Genomic DNA, 27,129 nt, shown 5'->3' on the forward strand with positions numbered 1-27,129 from the left:
GAGGATATTTTACACTAAGCTTAATGGAGTATATCTTTTTACACACTCTATTTTGTTTTTCTATGAACATGAAAAAAATGGAAGTAGACTATATTTGTAACCAGTTAAACTGTTTTTGGTAGGTAAATTTTACCTCCTCTTAAAACAATGAAATTCTAAGTATGAAAAAAGATTTTAGTTATGATTATATGTAATATACCTTCTTATTTTTCCCCTTTTTAGTTTATATTTTCTTATTACTACTTAATGGAAATTAGTATTTGCTACTTTTAGTGAAACATACTATAAAATTTCCATGAAATTTTTTTTTCTGACTTAACCTTAATGGAATTGTCTATGTAATTCTATTATTGCATATCTAGAGTTTCTGTACATACGTTAAATCTTCAGATTGCTCTAACTTTAGGCATGTGAAACAGATAGTTATGTAGAACTTTACATATCAAGATTATGGTAATTTGCTTGCTATAAGTGGTTTATTATTCCAAAGCATTACTTTAATTGATGAATTCTGAATCATAGGACTTTTTATTTTAAAGATAACTTCATATGGGTCAAATCCCCCCCTCCTTTTAAAATAATCTACTTATCTACTGTATTTTATTGATTTTTTAAAAATAATAATTTAATTTTTTTAGCATATGCTAGATTCCAAAAGCTTCTTCCCTCTGAGATTTTTAACCAATCACTAAAAGATTAATTAAATGTCACTCTGAGAATTACTATTTGTAGGTAGATGCATGTGGCTTGTACAAATAAAAACTTGTCCCTTTTAGAAGAAATATGTACTTAGAGGTAGAATCTCAGTGGTGAATCTCAGTGTTCATTTTGATAATTTGACTAATAATAAACAAAGAAAGATAAAGAAATTACATTATATGTAATGTCCATAGTTAACGTGTGACTTTTGTCAAAATGAAACAAATCAAATGCAAACTTTCAGGCTCACTATCTCTTCTGACTTTAGTTCTATACTGTTTGAATTCTCTGCATGGAATATAACCTTAACTTGAGTTGAATTCAGTGATTAGAGTTCTTCTCTTCTGGTAAGTGAGGTAGTTGTAGCTCAGCAGTTACTGGCTGTTGACTTCAAAGATAGAACCTGGTGAAAATTTGGGGACCAAAAATACTTCAGTGGACTCTGTATTATCAGGAAGAGGTCATGGAGGTGCAAATGCAGTGAGAATGTACCCCAGAGAAGCCAGGGTTCCTGCTCCATTCTCACTAGGGTGATCCTGAGAAGAACTGAGCTGAAACCTTAAGGGTTCAAGCTTTGGATTAAAGCCTAAGGAGTCCAAGGGGAGGGAGGATGTAGAAGAGACTGGGGAGAGCTTGGCATGGCAGCTGTAATAATAGTTGAGATAAATTGAACTTTCATAGGTTTGGTGTTTATTTAATAAATATTCTTTTTCTCAATTCTTCAGTCTGCACATATCTAAATCATTTCAATTTGTGGAAATGTACACTTTCATGTTTATATTTCTTTAACATTTTAAGGTTTGGCTTTTCTTGTAAAATATAAAAAGAGAAATACATGGGTAAATCAAGATTTATAACCATCATTAATTTTATTACTTTATTATTTCTGTCCAAGGCCTTTCTGATATACTTTGACAAATACTAAGCCTGTTCTTGATTACAATGCTTCCTATTTTTGTGGTCAAATAATCAAAAATAAAAGTATGTTTGATTTTAGTTTGGATTATTGAAAACGACATTGCTCAGGTATGTTTTGTAAGAACTTGTTTCCCCACATAAAATCAACATGAAATATTCTGAGGACTAAATGCTGAGAGTAAATCTTCTCAGAGTGACAGCACATAAGATTGCATTGCTGTCCTCTTGTCCTGTGACTAACACCTCGCTGGGACAAAATAGAAGGCTGCATACAATTCCCAGAACTTTGGTAAAGGTTTGCGGACTGGATGGATGCATGATCGAGCTTGAGAAAGGAGAAGACCAGAGTTTGTCTAGCCAAAGGCATCGACACCCTGCTCTTTCATTGGAGCCACCCTTAGAGGTGAAGTAGGAATTACATAGCCAGAATAGATTTTTTTCTTTTTTGGACTATTACTTCAACTTTACGGCTGCTGAAAAGTTGCATGGTTGAACAGTTTTGTTCAGATACTTCTGCATGTTTGTTGCACGCTTCAACCTGTCATACTGAAGAGCAGAACAATTTTGTGTTTTGCACCTAATAATTAGAAAGTACATATATTGAAAAATGAAGAAAAATAAATGATTTTACTAAATATGCAACTCATAGTATTTTAAGGCAGGAAAAAGGAATGATGTTATTCTCACACACAAAAAAAATGTTGGTAGAAGTGCAGATCCTATTTACCACACCTGTCAACTGTGATGTTCAGTGAAATGTTCTAGGCTTGGCAAAAAAAATAATTTAAATACCTACTGCAATGTGTGTCCTTCCCTTCCCTGCAGCTATGGAAAGAATAACATGATGTGGTTCTTTTGACCAAAACTGAGAAAATTCTCTGTAATCTTTAAAACTTAAATTGGCTGTCATACTGTTAGCCAACTTAAGTTTTAAGTTTTTACTTGCCCATCTTGATTGCTGGTAGTTGTGCCACATGTGGAAATTGTGTGTTGCCAAAGCCTTAAGTGACTGACTGAATTGGGTGGTTTCCATCAGAAAATTTCTATGGTGTGAATGTTCACATTTCTTATAAGCCAGAATGCCCCACCCTGTTTTCCTCCTCAAATTTATGAGTTCCTTGGCAGTATTGGCAGAAATACTGGAGCCAAGAGACCTTTCTTACTCAAAACCAGTTTTTACAGGAGAAAACATGAACAGTAGTATGCACATTAAATTCTTTCTATTAGGAGGGCCCATTGTTGCTACCAGTGTTTAAAAATGCCAGAAGTCAGTCTGCAATTGAAGCTAATTTTATGGGTGAAGGTTAAGAGGAGTTTGGGATGATCCTATTGCAAATGACTGACTAAAGCCTCGATTGCATTACTTATTAGTAGGCAGAGTGAGTTATTAATCTTCTTATGGCCACAATTAAAGGGCCATGAATCAGTTTCCAGACTATTTTAGTTAGCCTTTTTAGATGGGTGAAAATTTAAGTATTTTATCTAGGTTTCATAATTTGAGTTCATTTATACCCATTTATGGATGCTATAAACAATAATCCTGCTAGTTTTGAAGGCTTCAGCATTTACCAAGTTTATTCCAGGTCCTAAGAGGAAACATTTGAGGAAATGAATCTTTCTATTTTCAATAAGTATTTGTTGATAGATACTTATATGTGGTTGTATAATCAACTCTCCATAATATCTGGTTGGTAAGTGAGCACATTCAGCGATTGTCAGAAGTGTGTATGTTTTTTTCTGATACTGCTTCTGTTCATTCTTTCTATTACTGTCTACTGATTTTGACTGATACAATTTTGTCAGTTTTCCAATTCAAAACTCTCTAATGGGAAAGAGGCAAACCTGCTTAGGAGCTGGTAGAAATGGTGAGGATTGGTCAGATGGTGGCTGTCCTTTAGCACATAGGATTAAGAGTTAATTGCAAGGTGTGCATCTCGATCAATTTCTTTATTTTCCTAAATACCTTTTCTGTAAACCTTTGTGACCATGATGCACAGCCTTTGTAGGTCACTCTTCCTGGGCTTATTTTTCCACCTAACTGCTCTCCTTAATTTTCTCTTTCTCTCTTCCTTTATTCTTATGTAGGCCTGACCAAAGATGGCAGTAATGAAAATATTGATTCTCTTGAGGAAGTCCTTAATATTTTAGCCGAGGAAAGTTCAGATTGGTTTTATGGTTTCCTCTCATTTCTCTATGATATAATGACTCCTTTTGAAATGCTAGAAGAAGAAGAAGAAGAAAGCGAAACCACAGATGGTGTTGATGGTACGTCACAGAATGAAGGGGTTCAGGGAAAGACTTGTGTCATTTTGGATTTACATAACCAGTAACTTTGATTCAGGGACCGAAGTCACTGGCTTATGAGAACCTGGAGCAGTCTCCTCTTCTTTCCTTTACCGTGGCTTACGCAGGGCTTAATGTGCAGTGGGGCAATTGTGACCTTAAAGTTGTTACAGTCACCCATGTGATCTTGCCCGGTGCAGCTCCTCGCTAGACCCTTGCTTGGCTCCCCCCACCAATAGTGAAGAAAGTGGCATCCCTCATTCTTGTAGCTGTCTACAAAGTTCAGTGAAAACGATGTTCTTGGCAGTATAATTGGTTTCTGTACTGTTTTAACTTATGTGTTTACCGAATTAAATTTGGAAGCTTAATAGCAAATTGTGTTGTGCTTAACCCTCCATGCTTGTCTTCCTAACACACTAGTGATGATGATTCTAATGAACTTGATTATGAAATTATATCTGGCATGATTCATAAGTTAAATGCTTCTCTGTTGATCTTTAACTTGTCCAGTGTGTAAAATGATGATTCTTTAAAAAAGCTCTTATTTTTTAATCTGTAACTTGTTTAGGTTAACTGACTTGTCATACAAATTTCAATGTCAAATTCTGTATTAATGGTGCTTTGAAAATAATTTAAAAATTACCCCCTGTATATCTGCCTTAGTGTAGTTAAGTTATTGAATTCAGATAGTAGTATGTCTGAATATTTCTGTTTACAAAGCAAAATTTATTTTTAATTTCATTTCTCAGCATACATCCAGAGAAGGTAATTTGTATTTTTTTTAAGTAGGCATATTATAAAAGAGGAAAAGTACGAATATGTATCTTAATGTTGTACATATTAAAATTATTCATCCTAAATAATAGTCTTTTTCCATTTTTTCCTTCTTTATCTTATCAGCTATTGATTTTGGCTTAGTTACAATGTGATATTCATATTTATAAATATATCCAAGTCGTTATTTGTTTTAAGAGAATATATTTTTCTCATTAGAAAAATCTAAAGACATCTTTGAATCAGTTTTTTTAAAAATGAGTTTCATTCCATTGTATCAAAATCTATTGTATTAGCTACATGTAAAATGGATTTTAGAAATGGCATATCACCTGCTTTCCCCAGGCAAAATACTTACAGCTTGAAGGGGATAAGACCTAAGACTTTTGATTTCTGTTGCTCTTTGAAGAAGTGGTATTTCATGTTTTAAAATTTCTTTGAATGTCTCTAAAATTTTGCTTAGCCCTCTTTCTTCATAGAGCTTAAAATGAAAATATTTGCATTTTAGACAATTTTGAGTATCATTTCTACTTTTCGAATATTCCTTGTTTTTCCACATTTAATCAAATTACTTTTAAGCAAATGGATTATTCTTTTATTTATTCTGAGGGGAATAGACAAATTTTTGTTTCTTGGTGATAAAATGATAGCCTGAATGAAAAAGTCTGAAATCAGAACTCAGGAATCCTTCCTCTCTGTTCACCATTTATGTGGGTCAGGGAAGACTGTCTCACTTGCTAATCTTACTAAAATAAGAGCGGCCTTTATTCTGCAGCTACTTTTAGATATGGACATGCATATTGTTCCCTGAACAGTGGGTTTTCTCAAGCTTCGATGACTATTAAGACTTTAGTTTGTCTGGCCCTCATTATTCAGGAGATAGGTTTTATTCTATCAATGTTTCAGACAGTCAAAAGCTTCTGATTTTCAAACATACAAGTATCCACCAAGAATTACAGTGAGTGTTACTTAATAACATTCTTTCTGAAAAGTAATTCAGTCTTGGTATTTATTGTGTCTTGCATTTTGAATGCTGTGAACTATCAAAGATGAGGTTTAAATTCAAAATCAGTCTTAGGGCTGCTACTTAATGAAATTCACTTAACTAAATGAAATACTTATTAAAGCAATCTTATTTATTAATGTGTCATGACCATTAACCCTAGAAGGTGGTTTAGAGAAGTGAATAATTAAATTTTTGTGTTAAAATGTTTGTAATTAATTTCTCTATGTCATGATACTAATTCATAGTTTGTATACAGAAATTAATTATGCTTTATTTTTGTAAGTGGAAAAAAAAAGAAGGATGTGAGGTGATTATTTGCCATTTATTTTGTGCCACTTCTAATTAGACAATTTGAAAAGACTCTGAGGAAGGTATGATGCAGGTAGCCAATGAACCCCTGACTTCTGTGACCTCCTTCAACTTGTCCCTAAGGTATTTTGTGTGTGTGTAAGAGAGAAAATAAAGTTGTTTGCAAAACTGTGGTATAAAATATCTTGAGCTTATCAATATGACTTTGTTTATGTTTTATTACATATGCTATAATTGTTAATTTTTTAGGGATTAATTTTGTAATTCATATAATATTTTCTCATCTCATGTCTTTTAAACGTAAGAGCTAACTTAACAATACAGCATTGTATTCTGCACATTTGAGTATTTCTGGTTATGGAATTTTAAGTCAAACAGCGTTTAACTGAGTGATTTTTCAGTTTGAACAACCTAAGGAATTGCAGAATATGATGTGTGCTAAATGTAGTGTGGGGTCTGCTTTTTCAAATGCGCTGCCATTTGTCAATTGAGAAATCAAGGAGTTTGATGTAAAAACAAGGCAAGGGCATCCTGGGGATTTGTTTCCACATGGGGTTTTTTCAACCCTGGTTTTGCCTGGGATATATTTGGTGTGGTTTAAGCCAGCTGCAGAAATGTTCTCTAGGTGCTGAGCCTACTAACCCAGCTTGCTGACTGGGCATCCTGCGGATGTCTAGGACAGGATGGAACGCTGGGTGGCCCTCCTTGTTCGTCTTGCATTTGATTCTTTACTCTTTAACTTATCTCTCTGTCTTATAGAGCATTATCCAAAGATGTAAGAATTTTTTTTTCCCCTTAAATTCTGGTATGTTTTCACTTACAGTTAATTAGACAGAACACAGACTTGGCTGTGGTTAATTCTTTAGAGAATTATCAAAAGCAGATGTAGGCATAGCCAGTTATTAATTTGAACACTTGACAGTCAGACTTATGGGGATTAGTACTTTCAATGACCATTTCCAAGGAAGACTCAGGGCTAACTGGTTAAGTCTATAAACATACAACATGCTTTTTGTGACTTGGAATGTGGAATCTTGATCCATCATAATGTTTATTTGGAACACTTATAAAAATTCAGTGACTCAGACTTTATTTTTATAAATTGATTGATGGCGCAGATATGCCAAATTCTCTGCTTATTGTGGTATTCTCTGGTTATTGAAATATCTGTGGAATAATTAGTAGTAGATATTAACTAGATTGTGGACTCCTTGAACTAGATCTTAGGCTTTATTTCTATCCCTCTTCAAAGCTGATCTTAACACACGGCATTCATTAATATTTAAATGATATTAGGAGGGGGAGGAAAGACAAAGGGGAAGTACTGGGGACTGAATTAGAGCTAATTATATTTCATGCTTTTATAATTATGTCAAAATGAATTCCATTGTTTTGTATAACTAAAAAGAATCAATTAAAGGAAGATAAAATATTGACACACAAAAAATAAATAATATTATATGTAGGTGCTAATCCCAATAATTAAGAGCTTAGGAATTCCTCATCGGATAACTGAAATACTGAGAATTTTTTAAAGCCAGCTTTAATAAGTCATAAAATTATTAGACTTTTTGTTTTTCCAAGAGAAATGACATTTTGAAGTTCATACACTAAATTGGCTTATGGCAACAAAAATCTTCAGGTAAGCTTTCCATTGTCTCATTGTATTTGCCTCTGTATTTTACTTTCATTCAAACTAATTTACTGAATGGAATTATTTCCTATTATTTTAGGTCTTTCATTTCCCTTATTTTCATCCTACTCACCATAGAGGGTTGGTGGTTTGTAGCTTCTTTTTTCCCACAAATGTTTGTAATACTGTCATTATAGCTCTTTAAGAGGAAATGGTGTTGTGTCCTGACATGCATTTTACCAAGAAGAGACTTCATCTCTGGAGCAACACTATGTTTAGCTCATATGCCCGTGACTAAGGTGTTTGAGGCCTCTTTTTGGCCACGTATGATGAATTTGAAGCAATGGTAGTATTCCAGTATGGGAAGGATGAGATGAGAATCCAAGGCTCACAGTGACTCATAGTTATCACCAGAGTCTGTGGGAAGTGGCCTGAGTAAAAAGTGATGCCAGCCTTCCGCTTCTAAGGCCAAGAGTTTGGCAGTTTGCAGTGGCTACTTGGGTGGGTATCTGTAGTCGAGCCAGGATTCTAAAATCATGTCTATTCCATGTGGCGAAATCAAAAGTCCAAGCATTGTCTTAACCATCCCAGCATTTCAGTTTCATAGAGGACATTTAATTTTAAAAGTATGCATGTGACAGTGGTTCTTAGGCAGTTGCCAGAATAGCATAATTTACCTTTTGCCTTTCGGTGACTCCCTCACGTTCTAAGGGAAGAATGAGACATTTCTTTTTCTTTTTTTTCCTTCCCAAATTTCTGTATAAGATTTGTAAATAGTCATCAGATCTGTTAACAATGATTGCTTTTAAAAACACCAGAATACCCATACAATGGTGAAAAGAAAGTAGACAATATGGTGGTTACTTTTGACATTCCCTCTGACTTTAACTGTATCCCAGTGCTTCTTTAGATTGCTTTAAATGGGAATGTACTCCATCAATTTAAGCAGCTTTCATCCAAATGGATCATAAAGAACAAGAACTTCCTTTTCAGATCTAATTGATAGAATTTTCTCCATACTGCTTGGAAACTTTTAAAGCATACCATATTGAGCTTGATTTCATTGACTGACTTCTTCCATTTTAAACCTCCCGTCCCCTACATTGGCTATGGTAGTAAAAAGAGAAAAGGAACAACAACAACAACAACAAAATAGATGTGTTTGTTGGTTTTTGACACTGTAAGGAGAGTCCACATCAGCCGTGGTTACAGATGACAAGAATTCAGTTCTGCAAAGAATGAGGTGCTCACTACTCTGACATTTGTTCTCTTTAGTAGATATTCTAAACCCTTTGCATGCTCTTCCATCTTCCAAGGTCATTTATCCTTCTGTAGAGATGATTTTGTTTTCTGCTTTTCTAAGACAGTCTTTGAAAAATAATTGTTATATAAATGCACTAGTTAGGTTATCTTTGTATCCTAAGTAATTGGACAGATATAGCCTCACGAAGCTATTGACCACATGTTTTCTTTTTTTTTCTTTTTATGTGTAGTCAGCAGTAAGATATACTCATCCTTTATTTACAGAGTGGAAATGTGATATTGCAACTTTAAGTAAAATTACTGTTCTCAAATATGTTTTTTCATTTGATAGACACAATGTGCTATAGATAAAGAAAGAAGAGATTATATAGGAATAGAGGATAATAGAAACAGTATAACAACAGTATATAAGACAGCACAAAAACCTCCTGCCAGAGTTGGAGTGTGATTGTGGTTTTCAGAAATATGCAAAGTTCTGCACTTTGCAGCAGGAGTAAGCATTAGGGTTTGGGTCTTTCTTTTGACACCACCTTAGGCCTTAACTCTTGAGTGATTGGCGATGCATGGTGCTGCCATCTTTCCCACCATATGAACATCGAGGAACATACTTCCTATCTGACATGCCTGAGAAATGGATTGGCAGCTCAGAATGCAGCTGTTGAAATTTAAGATACATGAATATAAAGTAGCACTTATGAAACTGAGCAATAATAGAAAAGGAAAATTGAGATTAATTCAATGAGTTTCTGATTACAGGCTGGTTGGGACAGAGTGTACAGGAAGGCATGTGGTACCGATGTTTGTTAGGTCAGAAGTAAACTCATTATCAGAACTTTGATTTGCCAACAGGGAAAGTAGAAGCTATTGTTGTAGAATGAACTAGTTAATATGTCCCTACATATTATATTATTATTATTATTATATGCTTATATGATATTTTTAAAGGAAGTGTGAAATGATAGAGAAAAGCAATGTTTGTTCAAAAACAGTGAAGATTAAACTCTTATTAAATTATGTTGTCTTTTTTTGGAGGGCAGTAGAACTGAGCAGGGAAATAAGGTCCTCAGTCCTCTACCCCGGTGCGCTTGTAACTGATTATCTGTGGCCCAGGAGGATGGTTCAAAACCTGCAGTGAAATGCCCTTTCCAGTGGTAATTACGTGTTTCTACAGCCAATAATTTTTAAAGGTCTGAGGCAAATTGTAATGTTGACAAGATCATGAGTTAATTAGATTGCATTTATCTGCTTTAGATAATGAGAATGAAGCTCTATAGTGACACATAAATGATACTTGGAGTTCCTTTTTATTATTTATTGGAATTCCTTTTTATTAACTTTAAGGATGCATTTAAGTGATTATTTTCATAAAGGCATTGATTTTAACTTTTATAGGTGCTAATTCTTTAATTCTTTCAATGTTTTCTCTTTATAACCTATTTTCATCTTATAAATACCAACAGAAGGACCTGGTGGGGTAGCCAAGAGAAAAGCTAAGGCTAAAGGTATTTCTGTTTCTGAATGAGCCTTGAGTGAATCAAGTTTAGTGCTTGAAGATGCATGAGATTTTGGATATGTTATGAAAATGCTGCTACTAATGCAAAATAATATTGCTTTTTGGTTTTGGGTGCACCTTAGAAGTAGTTTCTTTAAAGACTTCATAGAAGAATTTCTACATTGAACCTATAATTTTAATTAATTTCCTTTTGTATTATCAAACCTTCCTAACAGTCTTTAAGAACATATAAAGAATTATACTACATTTGTCAAGATTATTTATATTTAATCTATGTGTACACATCCTGCTACCTAAAACCATTCTTGGTGTAACTTTTTGATTAGTGCTGTAAAAAAAGATAACCATCAGTGATTGATTTCACTGTCTTACAGCACAAGGAAAAAAACTAAGGTGATCAAATGTGTACTTTCTAGTTAAATGAATATTGAGGTTTATAATCTGGAGCCCTGCATCATGTTGATACAGAAATTGTTATTTGATATTCTAATTAATTAAAAATTGCTATATCTGTCAACCATTTTATGTGGGCTAACAGTTTAGTATTACAGCCTTACTTTATATCCTTATAAGTGTTCTTATTCACATGTAAGCATTTATTTTCTCCAGTGAGAAGGACATGGCAGGGGGTGGGGGGATGTACATGAGTTTCTTTATGAATTTGTGAAAGTGTTCTTTGCTGTTTTTCTGGGTTTGGGGATTTGTGTTTCCATTTTAAGAAATTTAAGTTTTAACCTTGTATCCCACCAGAATAATTCGCCCAAAGGAAGCAGAATTTTTACCATTTTATTTATGAATAAGTGATAATGAAATACATGTCCAAAAAATATAGTTTTACTTTTTGACCTACAACAGCAAATTAAACCTTAAACATTTGGTTTTTTGAAAACAGTATGTAGCATAAGACCTGATAGCATTGCACAGCATTTAACTATGTTGCAATGTCATTTTCTACATTATTCTATAAGCAACATAGAAGTAGAATGACAGCTTGGGTGATTCTATTGAATGGCATTCTGTATTCTCACAGGAGTTTCTTGGGATTGTCAGGAAGAATGGAAGAATTTCCTGGTTGCTTACCAGGAAATTTCAAGATTATTTATATTTAATCTACATGTACACATGTAAGCAACAAGGAAATTCAACTAATGGAGAAACTGTACATGATATTTTTGTTGGTTAATCAAGATTTTATTAGACTGTCTAGAAAGATATAGCAACAGAAATATCTTTTGTAAGCACTTCAAATCTAGAGCTCATTTTGGATAACCTTTTGTACTATGTGAGTTTTAGAGTTTTGATGGGCGAACACGTTTTCCACATTTTATCAGATTAAAGAGATATTTTATTTTCTTTGTTACTGCTTAAATGGTACATTATGTAGTAAACATCTTTTGATTTGCTGGTGAGAGAGCAAGAAGGTTAAATTTGAAGATATGTTAACTGCTCTGTTAAACTCTGTGTAAAGCAAATCAAAAGCAGTACCTTATAGGAGATTTGGAATTGTGCATTCATTGAAATTGCTCTCTCTTCCAAATGAACATGGAAGACATGTATGTTGGCTTGAGTGGTGCTTCATCAATTAACAGGGAAACATACTTAAAGGAATACTGCTTTCAAAATGTTGATGATACCCAAAAATGTAATTGAAGTTGCCGTTTGATATACCTCAGATGATTTTAAAATTTCATATATTTGTAATTTTTTTTCCTTTTTTAACTAAGACTATTATATGGTATTTAACTTATTTGTGCATAACTTTCTCAAAGATTACATACAGTTATTTTAAGGACATCAAGTTTTGTTCAAGCTGAGAATTCTTAATTATCTTTGTACAAACACAAGTTATGGAAAGTTTGATCTTACATTATCAGTGTTCCTTTACTTATGTCACAATAGTAACGAAGTGTGTGTTAACCCTTTGTGTCCAGTTCTGCCCTTACAAATGGACTCACTTGAGTAATATTGCATGTTAACTTTAGGACAAGTCAAACCGTATTCCATGTTGAAAAAATATGATGGCAAATTTCTAGCATTTCATTTAAAATTGACATTTTATAGAAATTTACATCTATTTTTAGCCAACTTAAAAACTACTGAATCACAGTAGCTTTTTTTTTTTTTGAATGAGCATTTCTTGTGCGTGGGGACAAGTGGCTGTTCTATGGATTAAGGGATGATGCCATCAGTAAATATTTTTTCCTTTGATTGGAAAACCTGAAAGTTAAAGAACCCATTAAAGAAGAACTCAAGAAGGAAAAAGAGAAATCTGTATCCAGGAAGGAGACTGAAGAGAGGAAAAAGGGGAAGAAAGAGAAGGAGGATGACCGGAAGGATAAGAAAATTGCTGATATGGATGTATCTAGAAAAGAGTCTCCTAAGACTCGAAAGGATAAAGAAAAGGAGAAAGTGGACCTAGATAATAAAAGTGCTAAAACCAAGGAAAATAGGAAAAAAGCCAACATGAAAGATATTTCTAGCAGAGCAGCATCCAGAGACAAAGATGACAGAAAGGAAAGTAAAAGTTCTGCCAGGCATGCAAAAGAAAATAACCAGAGGAGGAAGAACTAAGGCTCCGCCATCCTCCTCCCAGTACGTAGGTGATGTTCTCCATTGTGATTGGCTGCTACGGGGCATAGAGACTTTAGTACTGCTCAGGTTGGAAAGATGTGTACACTAGCCATGAATGTATTTCTTGGTGCTCAATAAGTTCTTCGAAATTTAAACGTAGTGTGTTGCACTTTGAAATTTTAAAAAGTCAAAGCTTCTAAGATATTATAAAATATCTAATAACTTCTACTTTTGTTGATCATGTCTTCAGAGAAATGTATATGGGCCATATGAATTGTGATAGATTTATTAATGTTAAATACTTTGATGGAGTTAAATAAGATTATTAAGATGTTCTGTGCAGTGACATAACTTTTTGAGTGTAAGTGCTCAGCTATTGAGTGCTTCCTTTGTTTGCCCTTTACTTTCTTCTCTCTCCTTCCTGCTTCCCTGTTTCTCTTTCTAATCCTTCTACCCTCCACTCTCTTCCTGTACCACCCAGCTCTTCCTGGGTCCTCCCTTCCCAGGTCCTCCCTTCTCCTTCCTCAGGCTCTTCCCAGATCTTTCTTCCCCATCTCCCCATTTCCCATTTTCAAACCTCTCTCTCCTAGTCTTTTCCTATCTTTCATACCCCCTTCCTCACCTCTGACTGCCCCCTCATTTCTTATCCCTGCTCAACCACCTCACTCTTTCTTCCCTGTTCCCACAGCTCCCTCTGCTGTCATCCCACAAATGCTCAGTGTATACCCCATGCCTGATGCACCATTCTGTGAACTCTGGAAAGAGTCATGAATCAGAGAATTTTATATAGAAGAGCAATTTAGAAGGCTTTTATGATACCTTTATAGACTTAGAATAGATAGAAAAAGGCTTTAATCCTTTACATTTGATATCCTTTTACAACACCTTTTTCAGGTATTTTGGTTGAATAACATATGTTTTTCTTATTTGATTGTATCATAATTGTTTACCGTTTCTAAAAATTCGAAATTTGAGACCAGAATTTAGTCCATCAGAAAACATTTAAATAAAATGAAATTTTATTAAGAAATGCATTTCTATGAATGGTGTGTATTATTATGTGCATGAAGTTTCAAATTTCCAATTTTGGTTACTGCTTCAGAAAAGTAACTTGATATTGGACTCAAAAGCACTATTGAAAAAGATCTTTCTTCTCTTTTGTCTATGAAAAGCTTAAAAGTAAATATTTTTGGCTTAATTAAAGATAGTTAAAATTAGAAATGAGTTCAAATTACTTACTTAGAAATTAAGTAAAAGTTGAGCAACTTAAGTAAAAGTATATCCAAAATTATTGTGCGCCCTTTTCTTATATGCCGGCAGGATTAATTTCTTATAGTTGAACAGTTAGTCGTGTAATTGACAGAATTTCTAACTTACATAACAGAATTACATAGCAAAGGGGAAATCCTGGAAAATAATCCAATATCTTTATCTAATCCAATCCTGTTTTTTTCTTGGGTAAAAACTAAGGCCCAAGGAAATTGTAATATGTGATAAGTGGCATTTCATTTGTTGATTAGTCAGGATTTTGCTGCTGTTTTTATAGAATACCAGAAAACAGTAAACCAAAATGGGAATGCTATGGGTCCATTGGTAAGCAAATAACTTTGGATGACGAGATCCCTAGTCCTAATCTGTAATCAGAGCTCTGTTTCTTCCATTTTTTTTCCCCTCAAATTCTGACCTTTCTGGTTTGTCATGACTTTATTCCACATGGAGATGCTTGATGAACAAGAGAGCCAGACCCCCCAGACCCGAAATGCATGTTTCTGGTTTTCTGGGATGGATAGGGCGAAAAGTCCCTGTAAGAATACCATCTGGCCTCGTTAGGTCTGGTGACCATCTGTGATTGTTCTTTTAAACGGAAACTATTTTTGCAGTTAATCTTCCCAGGCTTGGTGCTGTGCACAAAGTGTAGCGCTGGGGATTGAGTGGATACCACCCAAGCTGCTTGACATATTCCCTGTAGGAAAGGTGGCTTCTGGGAAAAGAGGAGGGAAGTTCCATCTGAGAACTGGACAGAAAAAGAAGCAAAACGGATAATGCACCACATATAAAAGTTGCAAGAGTTTCAAATTGTATTCTGATGCTAAATCTTGCAGCAGAGATAAATGGCTTTTAAAAATTTATATGAGAAATTTTAAGTGATTATAAATGATTTTTTTTTCTGCAAGTGATTTTTTTTCCTCCCTTACTGAAGGGTAGAAAATTATTGCATTTGAGGTCAAATTAAAATTGAGGGCATTTTAATAATTTTTACCTTAGTTCTAGAAGTTCAATGGCAATGGGGCAGAAAGTACATAAATGTTAAATTCTAGGCAAAGAAGTGAAAAAGTTTTAGAATAACTTGAGCAGTAGAAGCATACAACTGCTATCTGTTGCTGCTTAGTAAAGTGCTTTGAAATGCTTTATTTCTCTCATTTTTTTCTTTAAATATTCGCTCAAGGAGTGAAATAGTTCATATCTGACATCAGATTGTTGAATAAATAATATCTTCACAATATCTTGAACAAATCCCACTCCTCCCCAAAGAATTGAAACATCTCTAAACCATTAAACATTGTTTCAGGAGTGTTTGTAAACTGGGACTTACTTTATTTTCTTTCTCTTTTCTTTAGTAAAAAGGCTTAAACTGATTAAAAAACAAAAAACAAAACCAGGGATTGAACTCAGGGGTGCTTAACCACTGAGCCATATCCCCAGCCCTTTTTTATTTTTAATTTTGAGACAAAGTTTTGCTAAGTTGCGTAAGGCCTCACTAAATTGTTGAGGCTGGCTTTGAACTTGGGATCCTCCTGCCTCGGCCTCTGGAGCTAGCTTCAACTGAATTTTATTGAAGTTGAGGTCTTACTTTATCCAACTGCCTTGGCAATTCTGGTTCAATTATAAAACTTAGTTCCGGACAAGCTTTGGTCTCAGTTAAGGATAAAATTATATTTGCATTATTGATTTTTTCAGTCTTTTGTTTAGTAGGTAGCTTTTTCCGTCCCCCCAAACTTCATATTGGCATCAGAGTAATTTAAACCAGAAACATTACCCTCTAAAAATAAATCTAGTTTGGGCCTGGGGATATAGCTCAGTTGGTAGAGTGCTTGCTTTACATGCAAAAGACCCTGGATTAAATCCCCAGCACCAACAAATAAAGAAATAAATCAAACTAAAAATAGGAATTAAAATTTCATAATTCTAAGCAGCTAGGAATCAGAAATTTGAGGAAGCAACTAAAAAATGGAAATTAAATGCTAAGAATGTAAATTTTTTTTATATCCCTAACAAAATTTGTTTTAAATTGCTCTATATCATATTTAGAATTTTAAAAAATGACATAATTGGCATACTTTCTCTTAAGCTCTATGTGGTAGTATTTTACATTTGAGTAATACATCACCCTAAAAAGATGGTTAGTTTTACAAAAATATTTGAGGGTCTTTTTTTTTTTTCCAGATATCTTTTTTTAATTGGTAATATTCAGTTACTTACTTTCTTTGGAAACTCTTGCATCATCATTGAGTTGTTTTCATTTGGTAGAACATTTGATTCCTGGGTTTTATCTGGATTTTGATGGTTAATTATCATTATTTTTAACATCACTTTTAACTTTTTGAAATCTTTATTTTTTTAAATAAGATTTTCAGTTTTACTCTGAGTCATTTGCATTGTATGTAGATGATCCTCTTGATATTTCTCAGTGAGAAAGAGACTGGTTAAAAAAAAAAATGGAAAAAAACAAAAAAAAACAAACCCAGTATGCATGATCGCTTGAGTTAACCTAGGAGGGCTACTTGAGATAAATCTAAAAGTGCTTGGTTCATAGAGAATACTTTATCTCATTATAACCTGTGTAACCATGCGATTTTCTAACTTCAGCAGTTCTCATAATGATTTCTTGGATAATGTGCACTCCCTAAGTGGACTTCCATTGACACAGAGAAAAGGAATGAACAAGTGCGATTTTTGATTTTAAATGTTTTAAGTTAACTGTACAGTAGTCATTTTCTATGAAAGGGGTCTGATAACTTGGGCTATGTCTTCTAACTTTGGTTCCTCTCTCCTTTGTTCTCAACTATTTTTTCTCCTACTGGTGCCCATTGGTAAAAATTCTCAAGATTGATTACTTTGGTTGTTTCACTGTAAAGTACCTCTTGGAAATGATTGTTTTCCTCATTTGTCAGGTGAAGATAATTTGTCCTGGTCCCCAGGAGGTTGTGAGAGCTGTCTGATAACTGTATATATGTAAGCAGCTGGCTCATTATTGGGCACTCAGGTTCCCCTTTACTTGGATAAAATAATGATAATAACAGAACCAAGGTGTCTCAGCACTTTAAAATTTGGAAGCACTGGAGCAATGATTCCTGTTCATACTGTTGTCAACAGGTTATAAGACAAATGACTGAATTCTTTATCCTTTGTAATGGATGTATCTTTGTAAAAGGGGTCAACTGGATGTGAATTTCTTCTGTTGAGATTGAGAGAACAAATGAAAGTGATCATAAATGTTACCTGTGTGTCAATGCATGAGAATGGTTAGTTCTCGGGTTGTTGTGGAGCTCAGTGACACAGTACTTGCCTATCATGTATAAGGCTCTGGGTTTTATTTCCAGCACTGAGGGGTGGGGCAGAGAAGACTGCTTTTTCTTTAGATGATACTGCTACAACATGAAAACACAGGATATGGAATGTATAACGTAGAAAAAAGAAGTAAATTATACTCTTAAGTCTGTGATAAAATGGAGAGAAATTTGATAGTATAGTTGTGAAACTTTTAACTTTGTTTTGTACTTAGAACATATTTTTCTGTATAGACAACATTATGGTCCTTATAGGTTTTTTTTCTATTGCATTGTACAAAACCCTACTTAACCCTTATATTCAGTTTTGCAAGTCTCAGTGTTACTATATTTCTTTCAAAAAAGTATTCGTCATTCTTTCTCAGGAGATATACTTACTTTTGAGTATTGTTCAGAATTCTTTGGGTTCCATGAATTAAATCCACTCAAATTTGCTTGCATGAACAGAAAATGTTTGTTGGCTCTAATAATTTTAAAGCTCAGAGTAGGTTTTTTTGTTTGGTTTTATTTTGTTTATGTTTGCTTGTTTTTGTTATTTTGGGTCTGGTTGTTCAAATAATGGTCTGAGTTTCTCTGTCCATTTCTGAGCTCTCCAGGAATGTCACCTTCCTTCTCAGGTAAAGACTCATATGCTTTTGGTTAGCCCCAGTTTTTACGGGGACAGGGTTTGGGAAAGCTGTGGTTGTGACATCTAGGTGATGTTGAATATGCACTGTTAAAACTGTTGAGTGAAGGAAAACTGGTTCTACAAAAGAAAATTAACATTCTTTTACCAGAAGAAGGAGGGACAAGTATGGGGCTGGCCAACTGGGAAATATTTATCTACCAGTCTTTTTTGACAGTAAAATCTGTAGATTATGGAGTTTGTCTCCCCTTTCTTCTTTTCCCATTAATACTTTTGCCCCTGTTCAGATATAGAGGGTTGAGTGGGATGAGTAAGAATGGACATTTCAGAATAAGAAGCAATGGGAAAAAAAGAGAGCCCAACCTGACACTTTGTCAACAGTAATCTTAGTCAACTGAAATAATATACAAGAATATTGACTTAATGAAAAATGCAACCATTTAGTTACTGGGCAAATTATGCTTAGTTTGTTAAATTCTTTCCATTTTGTCCTGTTCTAGCTAAAGATAAAGATTTTATTCTTAGGAAATTAAAGGGTGAGTTTTGTATGGCAGAATCATAAAGGTTATTTCCACAGAAATCTGATTTGGGTAAATCTGAAAAAAAATAGTAATAATCTTTCATTTGCTTAAGGATACAACACAACCACATTAACTAGATTTTTATTATTGGTTTGGCTATAATTTTTCATAGAAGTCAATTTCTGTGAAAGTTTCCATTTTTAATCCCTACCAAATAGAATCCATACATTTCTTTTTTTGTTGCTCTCCTTTCATATCATTTGATTTCACTTTATGCTTATATTTATTAATCTATGTTAAGTCAGGTGTGCACACACCATAGAAGTCTACCTTTCACTTGCATCTTCCTTGACTTAAACGTGATTTCTCTGATATTTTAAGAGATTAGAGGAAGAAGACCTATACTTAAAGCTTTTGTGTTGTGTTTGATGATAATATAAAATAACCACATGCTGTATCTTCATTTTCCATTTATTGACTCCTTCAAGCACATATTCCTGGACATCCCAGTGTTCCCTGTGTTCCCCTCCTCTGTGTGGCAGGATACCTTCTGCCTCTCCTGAAGGACCCAACCCAGCCATCACCTCCACATTCCTGGTGTCTATTCTATCCAGGTAGCTGGACTCTTCCTTCTCCATTTATCATGCTGATCACCCTGTTGTATCCTTGTGCTTTCCTGCCAGACCAGGACTTCAGGACTATCCTTAGTAACTGATAATAAATGGCATTCAATGTTTGTTTATAGAATGGTGAATATACATACCAGATCATCTAAAAATATTTTAGATCTGTCTTAGAATGCTTTTGAAGACTATTAGAAAGAAGAAAAAGTTATTATTATTATTATTATTATTTGTAAAGGAAAGCCCAGAAGATTCTCCAGCAATGCAGTAAGTTTTAACTGTCTTAGAAGTTGTTTATAACTGTGTTCATGTTGCCCTGTGTATGCTTGCAAGAAGAGGGGAGGCAAGTAAATTTGATCCTTTAGAAGATGTAAAGGAAAAAATAAATCAATGCAAAAATGTTCACTTACTGGATTTAATGAGCTCAGTCCTGAAAATTATATTATGGTAGTATTTTACTCCCTTTCTGTATTTGTGGAAGACACCATGGTAGTAGTTGTAAATTCCTTGAGGTGGGATTCAGAGATACCCAGTTGGTTCAGGTGTCTGAAGTTATAGGCACTGTGTTATGTTGTGTGTCCTATAAGTGTGTTTTGCATCATGGTAAAGTGAGTCCCCTCCTTCCAGTCTTTATGCAGTCCCTTTTTGGGCACCTGAAACCAGACTCTTGGATGCTTTTATCCATATTTAATTTGTGATTTACATCATCCTCTTTCTGAAATCTGTCTGATCATCTTGATTCATATAAAGATACTTTGAAGCTGGTATGGTTCTTATTTAATATCATCGGACAGCTTTTAGATTCTGGTAGTCATATTTTTGATAAGTTTTGGGACTGTTATTAGTATATTTATTAAGATCCATGTTCACTGATTATACAAGCCACTAACAACAAGAAGGATTAGAACAATTAGTATGTGTGCCTTTCCAGTGTATTGATTTCCCAGAATATTTCCCAAGTTTCATGTCCCTATTGGCCTTATTTTTGGGGTATGTTACTTTATCCTTTTAGATTACTGGCATATGAAACAGTAGTAGTTCTGAGGACTTACTCTTTATAAATCACAATAGCTGAAGTAACCTGGATGGGAAAGTCCAAAATTTGCATTAGTCAGTGTACACCATTAGATTAGTAAGCCAAAGGTTGATAAACTGATTCTTACAAAAAATCTTAGCTTTTTATTGGATAGATATATGAAATTGGTGAAGCAAACACTACTTATAATTCCCACATTTAATTGATAGAGCTGTTTGCATAAAAAGTCAACCTTCTGTATCTAAGAGGGTCCACCTACTCAGTCACCACTTCTATAGATTCAGTAAACAATGACTCAAAAATATATGGACAGTGCAGACATTTGTCATTATTACTTAAACAAATACAGCATAACAACTATATATATGATATTTCCATTATATTTAGTAGTGTGAGTAATCTGGAGTTGATTGAAAGTATACATGAAGATGTGCATAGGTTATTTGCAAATACTATGCCATTTTATATAAGGGATTTGAGAATCTGCAGATTTTGTTATCATTGGGAGTCTTAGAATCGCTTCTCCATGGACACTGAGGGATGACTGTGATTCTTAAGAGAAGTGTTCACTCAGTGGCCCAGTGTCCCGGGGCCTTCCTTTCTGGTGCTCACGTCCTGGCTCACTTCTGTCCTGTCACATTGGTCACCTTGTTCCCCACATAAAGAACTTACTCAGCTGAAGCACTTTTGTTTTGCTTTTCCCTTTCTCTGGAGAATTCCCCAGTGTCACAGTCACAGCTGCATTCCTGATTTCTTTCAGAAGTTTGTTGAGATGTTCTCTGTGAGCCATTTCCTTGCCCATTTAATATAAATAGACCCTCCTACTTTCCTAATGTCTGGTCCTCTCTGCACTGGTCTTCCTTATACCATTTATCCCAACCAATAGACTCTAAACAGTTTATATATATATATATATATATATATATATATATATATATATATATATATATGTATATATATATATATATATATATATATATTTTTTTTTAATGTTTTTAGTTGCTCCTTCACCCTGAAGGTAGGTATATCTTGTATGTTCATTTACTATAGAATAGTACCTTGCATTAAATAGGTGTGAAATAAATGCTTGCTGAATAATGAATGCAATATGCAGTTTAGTAAGTTTGCAATTATCACATTTATGGAAAGGATTATATTTGTTCATTTTTCATTCTGGTCAGATAGAGTTTGACAATAGTGAATAAAGTTAGCAAATACTGAGTCAGGGTAATTTTATTATTTTTTAATTTAAAAATTTATTTATTTATTTATTTTTATTTTTGTAGTTGTAGATGGACAGAATTCCTTTAGTACTTGTTTATTTTTATGTGGTGCTGAGGATCAAACCCAGGGCCTTACATAAGCTAGGCAAGTGCTCTGCCACTGAACTAAAGCCCCAGCCTGAGTCAGGGTAATTTTATTGGTTGATCAAGATTGCTATGAATAATTAAACTGCCAACTTCATTTTTTTTAAATCGCTTCTTCCATTTTTAATTAAAATTGGAGGGATAATTATGTAGTTACTTAGTGCAAAACCTTAAGAATCTCCTAATTTATCTGGTGAGCTTACAGAACTAAAACAAAGTATGTTGTAAAGGAATTGATTCATTATCTAAATCATGCCATGTCTGCTGAGGTGGACTCAGAACATAATGACCATCAGGCCACTGTGGACACTCAGTCCCTCTTGCCGGCTTAGGCATGGAAGTGGGTCCCGTTGGACTGTTATATCTGAAAGAGAAGATTTCTGGGAACATCTTGTAAAGATCTCCTCAAATCTAGAGAGAAGCAGAGCTTCTGAAGATCGTCCTGTCTACATGGAGCCTGCAGCTGGGAGCCCTGATTGCTGGCCAGCGGATGAAGCCTGGGCTGAGATCTAGCCAGCCTGCCTCTGCCCTTGCTTCATTAGACAATAAATCTCCTTGCTCAAGCCATCGTGAGTTGCTGTTTTGTTTTATACAGCCCTGGGAACATGAAAACTGATACCTCTTATGTCATAATGTGATTTTGAGTATTTATTACAGTGATATACCCTGGCCATTTGTACTTCCTAATAAATCCAGCTTAAAAAACCTTTTCTTTGACTCTTGAATTGATCTTACATGTTACTTATGTTTCTTATTTAATTTTGCCTCATGTCTTGGGAAACAAAGGAGTTTGGGTGGCACAAAAAGATGGGAACAGGAGCATAAAAGCTGGTAGGGCTAATTCTTTTATATGGGTTATTAAAGCATTTCTAGTATAGAATGTATTTTTGTTAAATTTTAAAAGTTGATAAAGGCCTGTGGAAGGAGATGTATAAACACTATCGTTAGCTTCTATGGAGTTCACAGTGTTGTTTGTTTTGTGCTAGTTTCACCTCTAGAAGGAACTGTGACCAGGTATTAATAAGTTTATAATTCAGCTACTACTTGGGCCAGAAGAGAGAACTACATAGTATTTTCTCCTGTTAATATGCTTAATATGCTTTGCTGCTTCTTGTTATCTTTTTCATGTTTTACCATTTTAATTTTAAAGACAAATAATTCCCATTTGAGTTCATTCTGTCACATTATCTCAGAACACCCATGAAAACTTAAGTCGAGCAATGAATATATCACTTGTGGGAACTTTAAAATAATATTTGAATATTATGTTTGCAGAACTGAAAATTTGGGACTTAATGGGTTAAAGAAAGCTGACTCTTAGGGACATTGTGTATTTGAATATTGGTGTACTCCTATTTTCACATTTTCAGCATTAGAATTTATTTTCAAATGAAACCTTTCCCCAAATCCAATAAGAATGGGGGTTTCATTTTAAATCTTTATTATCTTTGCTTATTGCACCCATGGAATATACTCTGAAAGCCCTCTACATGTGGGTTAGCCAAGGAGAACACTAATTCTTCATCCAAACTAAGGTATTTTTGAGAGTGAAATAATATTTTCAGGACAACAGACACAAATGGGACTGTCCAAGGCTGCGTAGGGCTTTGGTATTGAAATAGGAGAGACTAGGCAGAAGTATGAATACCTGGCAAATACAGATAGAATGACATGAATCCCCTTGACCATCTCTACAGCCCTTGGCCACTCTCGTGCAGCCAAGGAACTCTGGCCTTGCAGAGAACCTCTGAAGTCATTGGGGTAAGCAGAATAGGTCCCACAGAGTGTGTCAGCTCTTTAGCCAGTGTTTTTAGAGCAGTTGCTCTGTGCAAGGTCTTAGCCAACATGCTGAGATTACAGAGATTAATTACAGGATTCTAAAGATTCCTAAGCTTTTCCCCATTCATGCAGCAAAACTTGGCAATGAATAGTGGCATGCCTGTCCCATTCACGATTGAGGGATACAAGAATGGGTTATTCAAATGGGAAAGGACAGAGCAGTTTTCAGCCCTATATTTACATTTGAAATGTGATGTATTTAAGAAGCCGTTCTCTCTCTCCCTTACTCTCAGAAATTGAACCATGCTAAGGACTTGTGGGTGGGTGTGTATGATCTCTTTAGAAATCTATTCGATCGATATCTTTACGCTTAAACATAGAACACAACTGGATGCACTGGTGTTTGTTAATAGCATTAGGTTTTGTGTGGATGAGGTGTTGGAAATAAGTGAGCAGAGGAAATGTAGGTAATTTGGTAGGTCATGACTATCCCTGCCTCAGTGTCTCCTGAAGATTTGGGAAGAGAACCCTAGCAGTGTGTTTTCATCAATGAGAAAAATGAAATGTATAGTAGGGAAGAGTAAGGAAAAATGCAAAGAATAAAGAAGACTATAAGACATTGAAATATACGAATTCTCCAGACTGTAATAGTCTATGACGTTAAATGCTGTATAAAGGTGCATATGTTCATGAAACACATCTGAACACTGTCTGGACCCTTTCACTGCAGACCACTACTGCTACACGGGGAACTCCTAGGGAGCACGTCTTGGCACAAGATTTAATAGAATCAGACTCTTGGATCCAGTTATTTTTCTAAGTCGTTGTGCTTAATCGAGGATATAATGTTCTACATGGAAAATATCAAAGAACTAACACAGTAGTTATTAGATTGGCATTGACTTTAAATCAGTTTCCATCTTAATTTACCCTGATGCTTTATTTTTTTTTTAGAAATTACTTTAAAAAATGAACTTTTTTCCATCTACTTTAGCTATTATAAATAATACGATTTCTTGTAGGTAGAATTATAAACAGTGGGTGATGTATCGTTTCTCCTTATTTTTTACTATTTGTAGTTTTTTTAGATAAGTAAATAATTACATGTGAATTAAAATAAGGAGTATACACGAATAACCAACCGTTCATGTGCATTGTAGTGTCCCACTGCTGGTTTTTGAGCTCAGGTCTTAGGAAATAATTAGTCACTTATGAACCCAAGAGAATCTTAGACTCAAGCAGGACTTCTCTTGGCAAGTTCAGATATGACTGCGTATTTTAAACTTTTGTGAATGATTAAACAATAATTTTTGTTTTATCTTTTTTTTTTAAACAAAAGGCTAACTTAGAGTTAGTAAAAGCCCATATGAAGTTAAAGAGCAAACCATCTCCTACTTTAATTTTTAACCATGTAATATTGGAAAACTAGGAATTACTTGCACAATTGATTAAATGTTTAAGAGTATTGTTTTTCCTGGTTTAACATGACACAAAGATCAAGAAATTTAAGTTAATTTTGTGAATAAAAAATGCAGGACTTAAAGAAAGAACTGCTTCCGAGCCGATTTTCCCACCAGAGGAGGCTGAGCCACATGCTGAGCCGGAGGAACAGGCTCCTGAGGGAACAGGTAAGTGGTCCTGGAGGTCTCAGAAGGAGGTACCTAGCCTGTCAGGCATCTTTGCTTGTAGTTCCCAGAAACTTATTTTGTCCACAGTTTGTTTCACATGTTTATAGAGTAGTGAACTATTTTTCTTCTTTCTGAAATCTTATAATAAACTTTTTTTTAATAATAAAATTTTTGAACAGGAGAATTTTAATTTTTGAGACAAAGAATCTATAGCACAGACAGTTATTTATTTCCTGAGATTATAGTTGGAACCAACTTATTTTTCCTTGATTCCAATTCTAGAATTATTATACCATATTGCACTGAAAGTAAAAATAGACATGTATTATATACAAATGTTATCATTTGCCACATAATTTAATTAAGTAATAAGTAATTTAGAAAGTCTTTCTTCTGTGAGGATCTCCTGTCTGCATCAAAGGAATTCCCAGACTTCCTTATGATAATCTGTGGAATCTGTTTTGTATTTACACAGATTCATGGATCAATTCAAGTTATTTCTGTAGTCACTGAAGAGACTATGATCCATAGGTTGAGAACTCTTGAAATATTTTAATAAATTAGTAAATGCAGTTTTAATCCATTACTATCATTTCTTGTTTATGACATTTTTATGAAGTACTGTTTCGCTTCTGCACTTTTTTTCATTTATGCAGAATGCAAAGAAATTTGGTTTCACTCTGCCATCTATTGGAAGTGGTAGGTATGACACTATTTACTGGCATCTTAGATTTTTAAATTCAAACAGTACTGATGAATACTATTTGATTTTCCTTCCTTACTTTTAAGATTACATGCATGTTGCTCTAAATTTTATTATTTCTTCAGCCCATAATGCTATAAGAATTCACTGTATCCCTCCTATTAAATCTTATAATTAGATGTGTATTTGGATTTAGCATCTCAAATTTTACTTTGTAGTAAATAAATTTATAATTTAAAAACCTTGGTTTTTAAGGCTAGTACCTACCTCAAATGTTATGCCATTTTTCTTTCCACTCTTCCTTTTAAATTTTTGTTACTTTCACAGTGAATTGTAGTTAAATTCCATAATCCATTGGTTTATTATTAGCCCATATCCTTCTCAGCTTTATATTTGTTTTAAATGTGGCCTTCTCAACCTTTCTGTTACTCTGTCCTTGATTTTTCTTTTTTCTCTGACTCATCCACCTATTTGATAAGCCTAGTTATATAACTCTCATAAAAATTTGATGAAATAAAGCCCTTAAGCCCTTCTTGACCCCCCTCTGCCATCTAATCTCTTCACCATAAGAGCTAGATTTTGAAAGAAAACTCTACAATTGCTTTTTCATTTTATTTTTTTCATTCATTCTTTAACCCATTGTAGTCTGGCCTCTGCCTGTACTAACTGTCTCCATTGGAGAACAAGCACATTTACAAAATTATGGAAAAATGAAATAGTATGGTATACTTACCAAGTTCAAAGCCATTGCTCCTAGCCAGCAATTCTGGAAAAGTGTGTGATGGCCCAGTTGTGGAGCTCTCGTATCCTGTTCCATGGCTTAGATTTTCACTTGGTGGATCAGCCCAAGCCATTAAAGGATTATGCAGAGATGTAGAGTGCCCAGGCTACGCTTCAGGCAATTCATACTAAGTGTACTTTGGCTGCTGTCCTCAGCAGTTGTGAAACTGGGAACCTAGTTAGGAAGCTGTGGGAGATGATGATAGAAGAATGAAGATTGGAGACTTTTCTAAATTGTACCAGAATGTACATAAAGATGGTTTGTGAGATATAAATATCTCAAAAAATGTAAGACACTGCAATGCTTTAGAAGTCCTTTCATTGAGTCATTAGCAGATACTGTATTAAAACTTGTTCCCTGCTTGAAATTCTAAATTAATTTACTCCAATTTTGTCACTGAAGATTAGCCCTTTGACATTAACTAATGTCACCGGCATTATTTCATAAGACAACATTTATGATATTAAGACCAAGCCTAGTGTTACTTTTATTCTCTGAACAAAGATTGTTTCACTGAAAATTGGACGAC

The 27,129-nt window shown here is 34.4% G+C and overlaps 1 protein-coding gene across 10 annotated transcripts in view; it reads left to right on the forward strand.

Moving 5' to 3' along the window:
- The window catches only part of Asph (aspartate beta-hydroxylase), a 208,121-nt gene that overhangs the window by 39,656 nt on the left and 141,336 nt on the right, over positions 1-27,129 (forward strand). For 6 of the 10 annotated variants that reach the window (XM_076836295.1, XM_076836296.1, XM_076836297.1 and 3 more), the window contains one exon: positions 25,024-25,116. In XM_076836295.1, coding sequence (XP_076692410.1) covers positions 25,024-25,116 — 93 coding nt within the window. Of the gene's footprint in view, positions 1-3,702; positions 4,146-10,345; positions 10,388-12,622; positions 21,231-25,023; positions 25,117-27,129 lie in introns of those variants that run through there. The other 4 variants (XM_076836301.1, XM_076836303.2, XM_076836302.2 and 1 more) reach the window with 3 other exon arrangements.

The sequence above is a fragment of the Callospermophilus lateralis genome, chromosome 16, assembly GCF_048772815.1.
Source record: "Callospermophilus lateralis isolate mCalLat2 chromosome 16, mCalLat2.hap1, whole genome shotgun sequence".
Taxonomy (NCBI): domain Eukaryota; kingdom Metazoa; phylum Chordata; class Mammalia; order Rodentia; family Sciuridae; genus Callospermophilus; species Callospermophilus lateralis.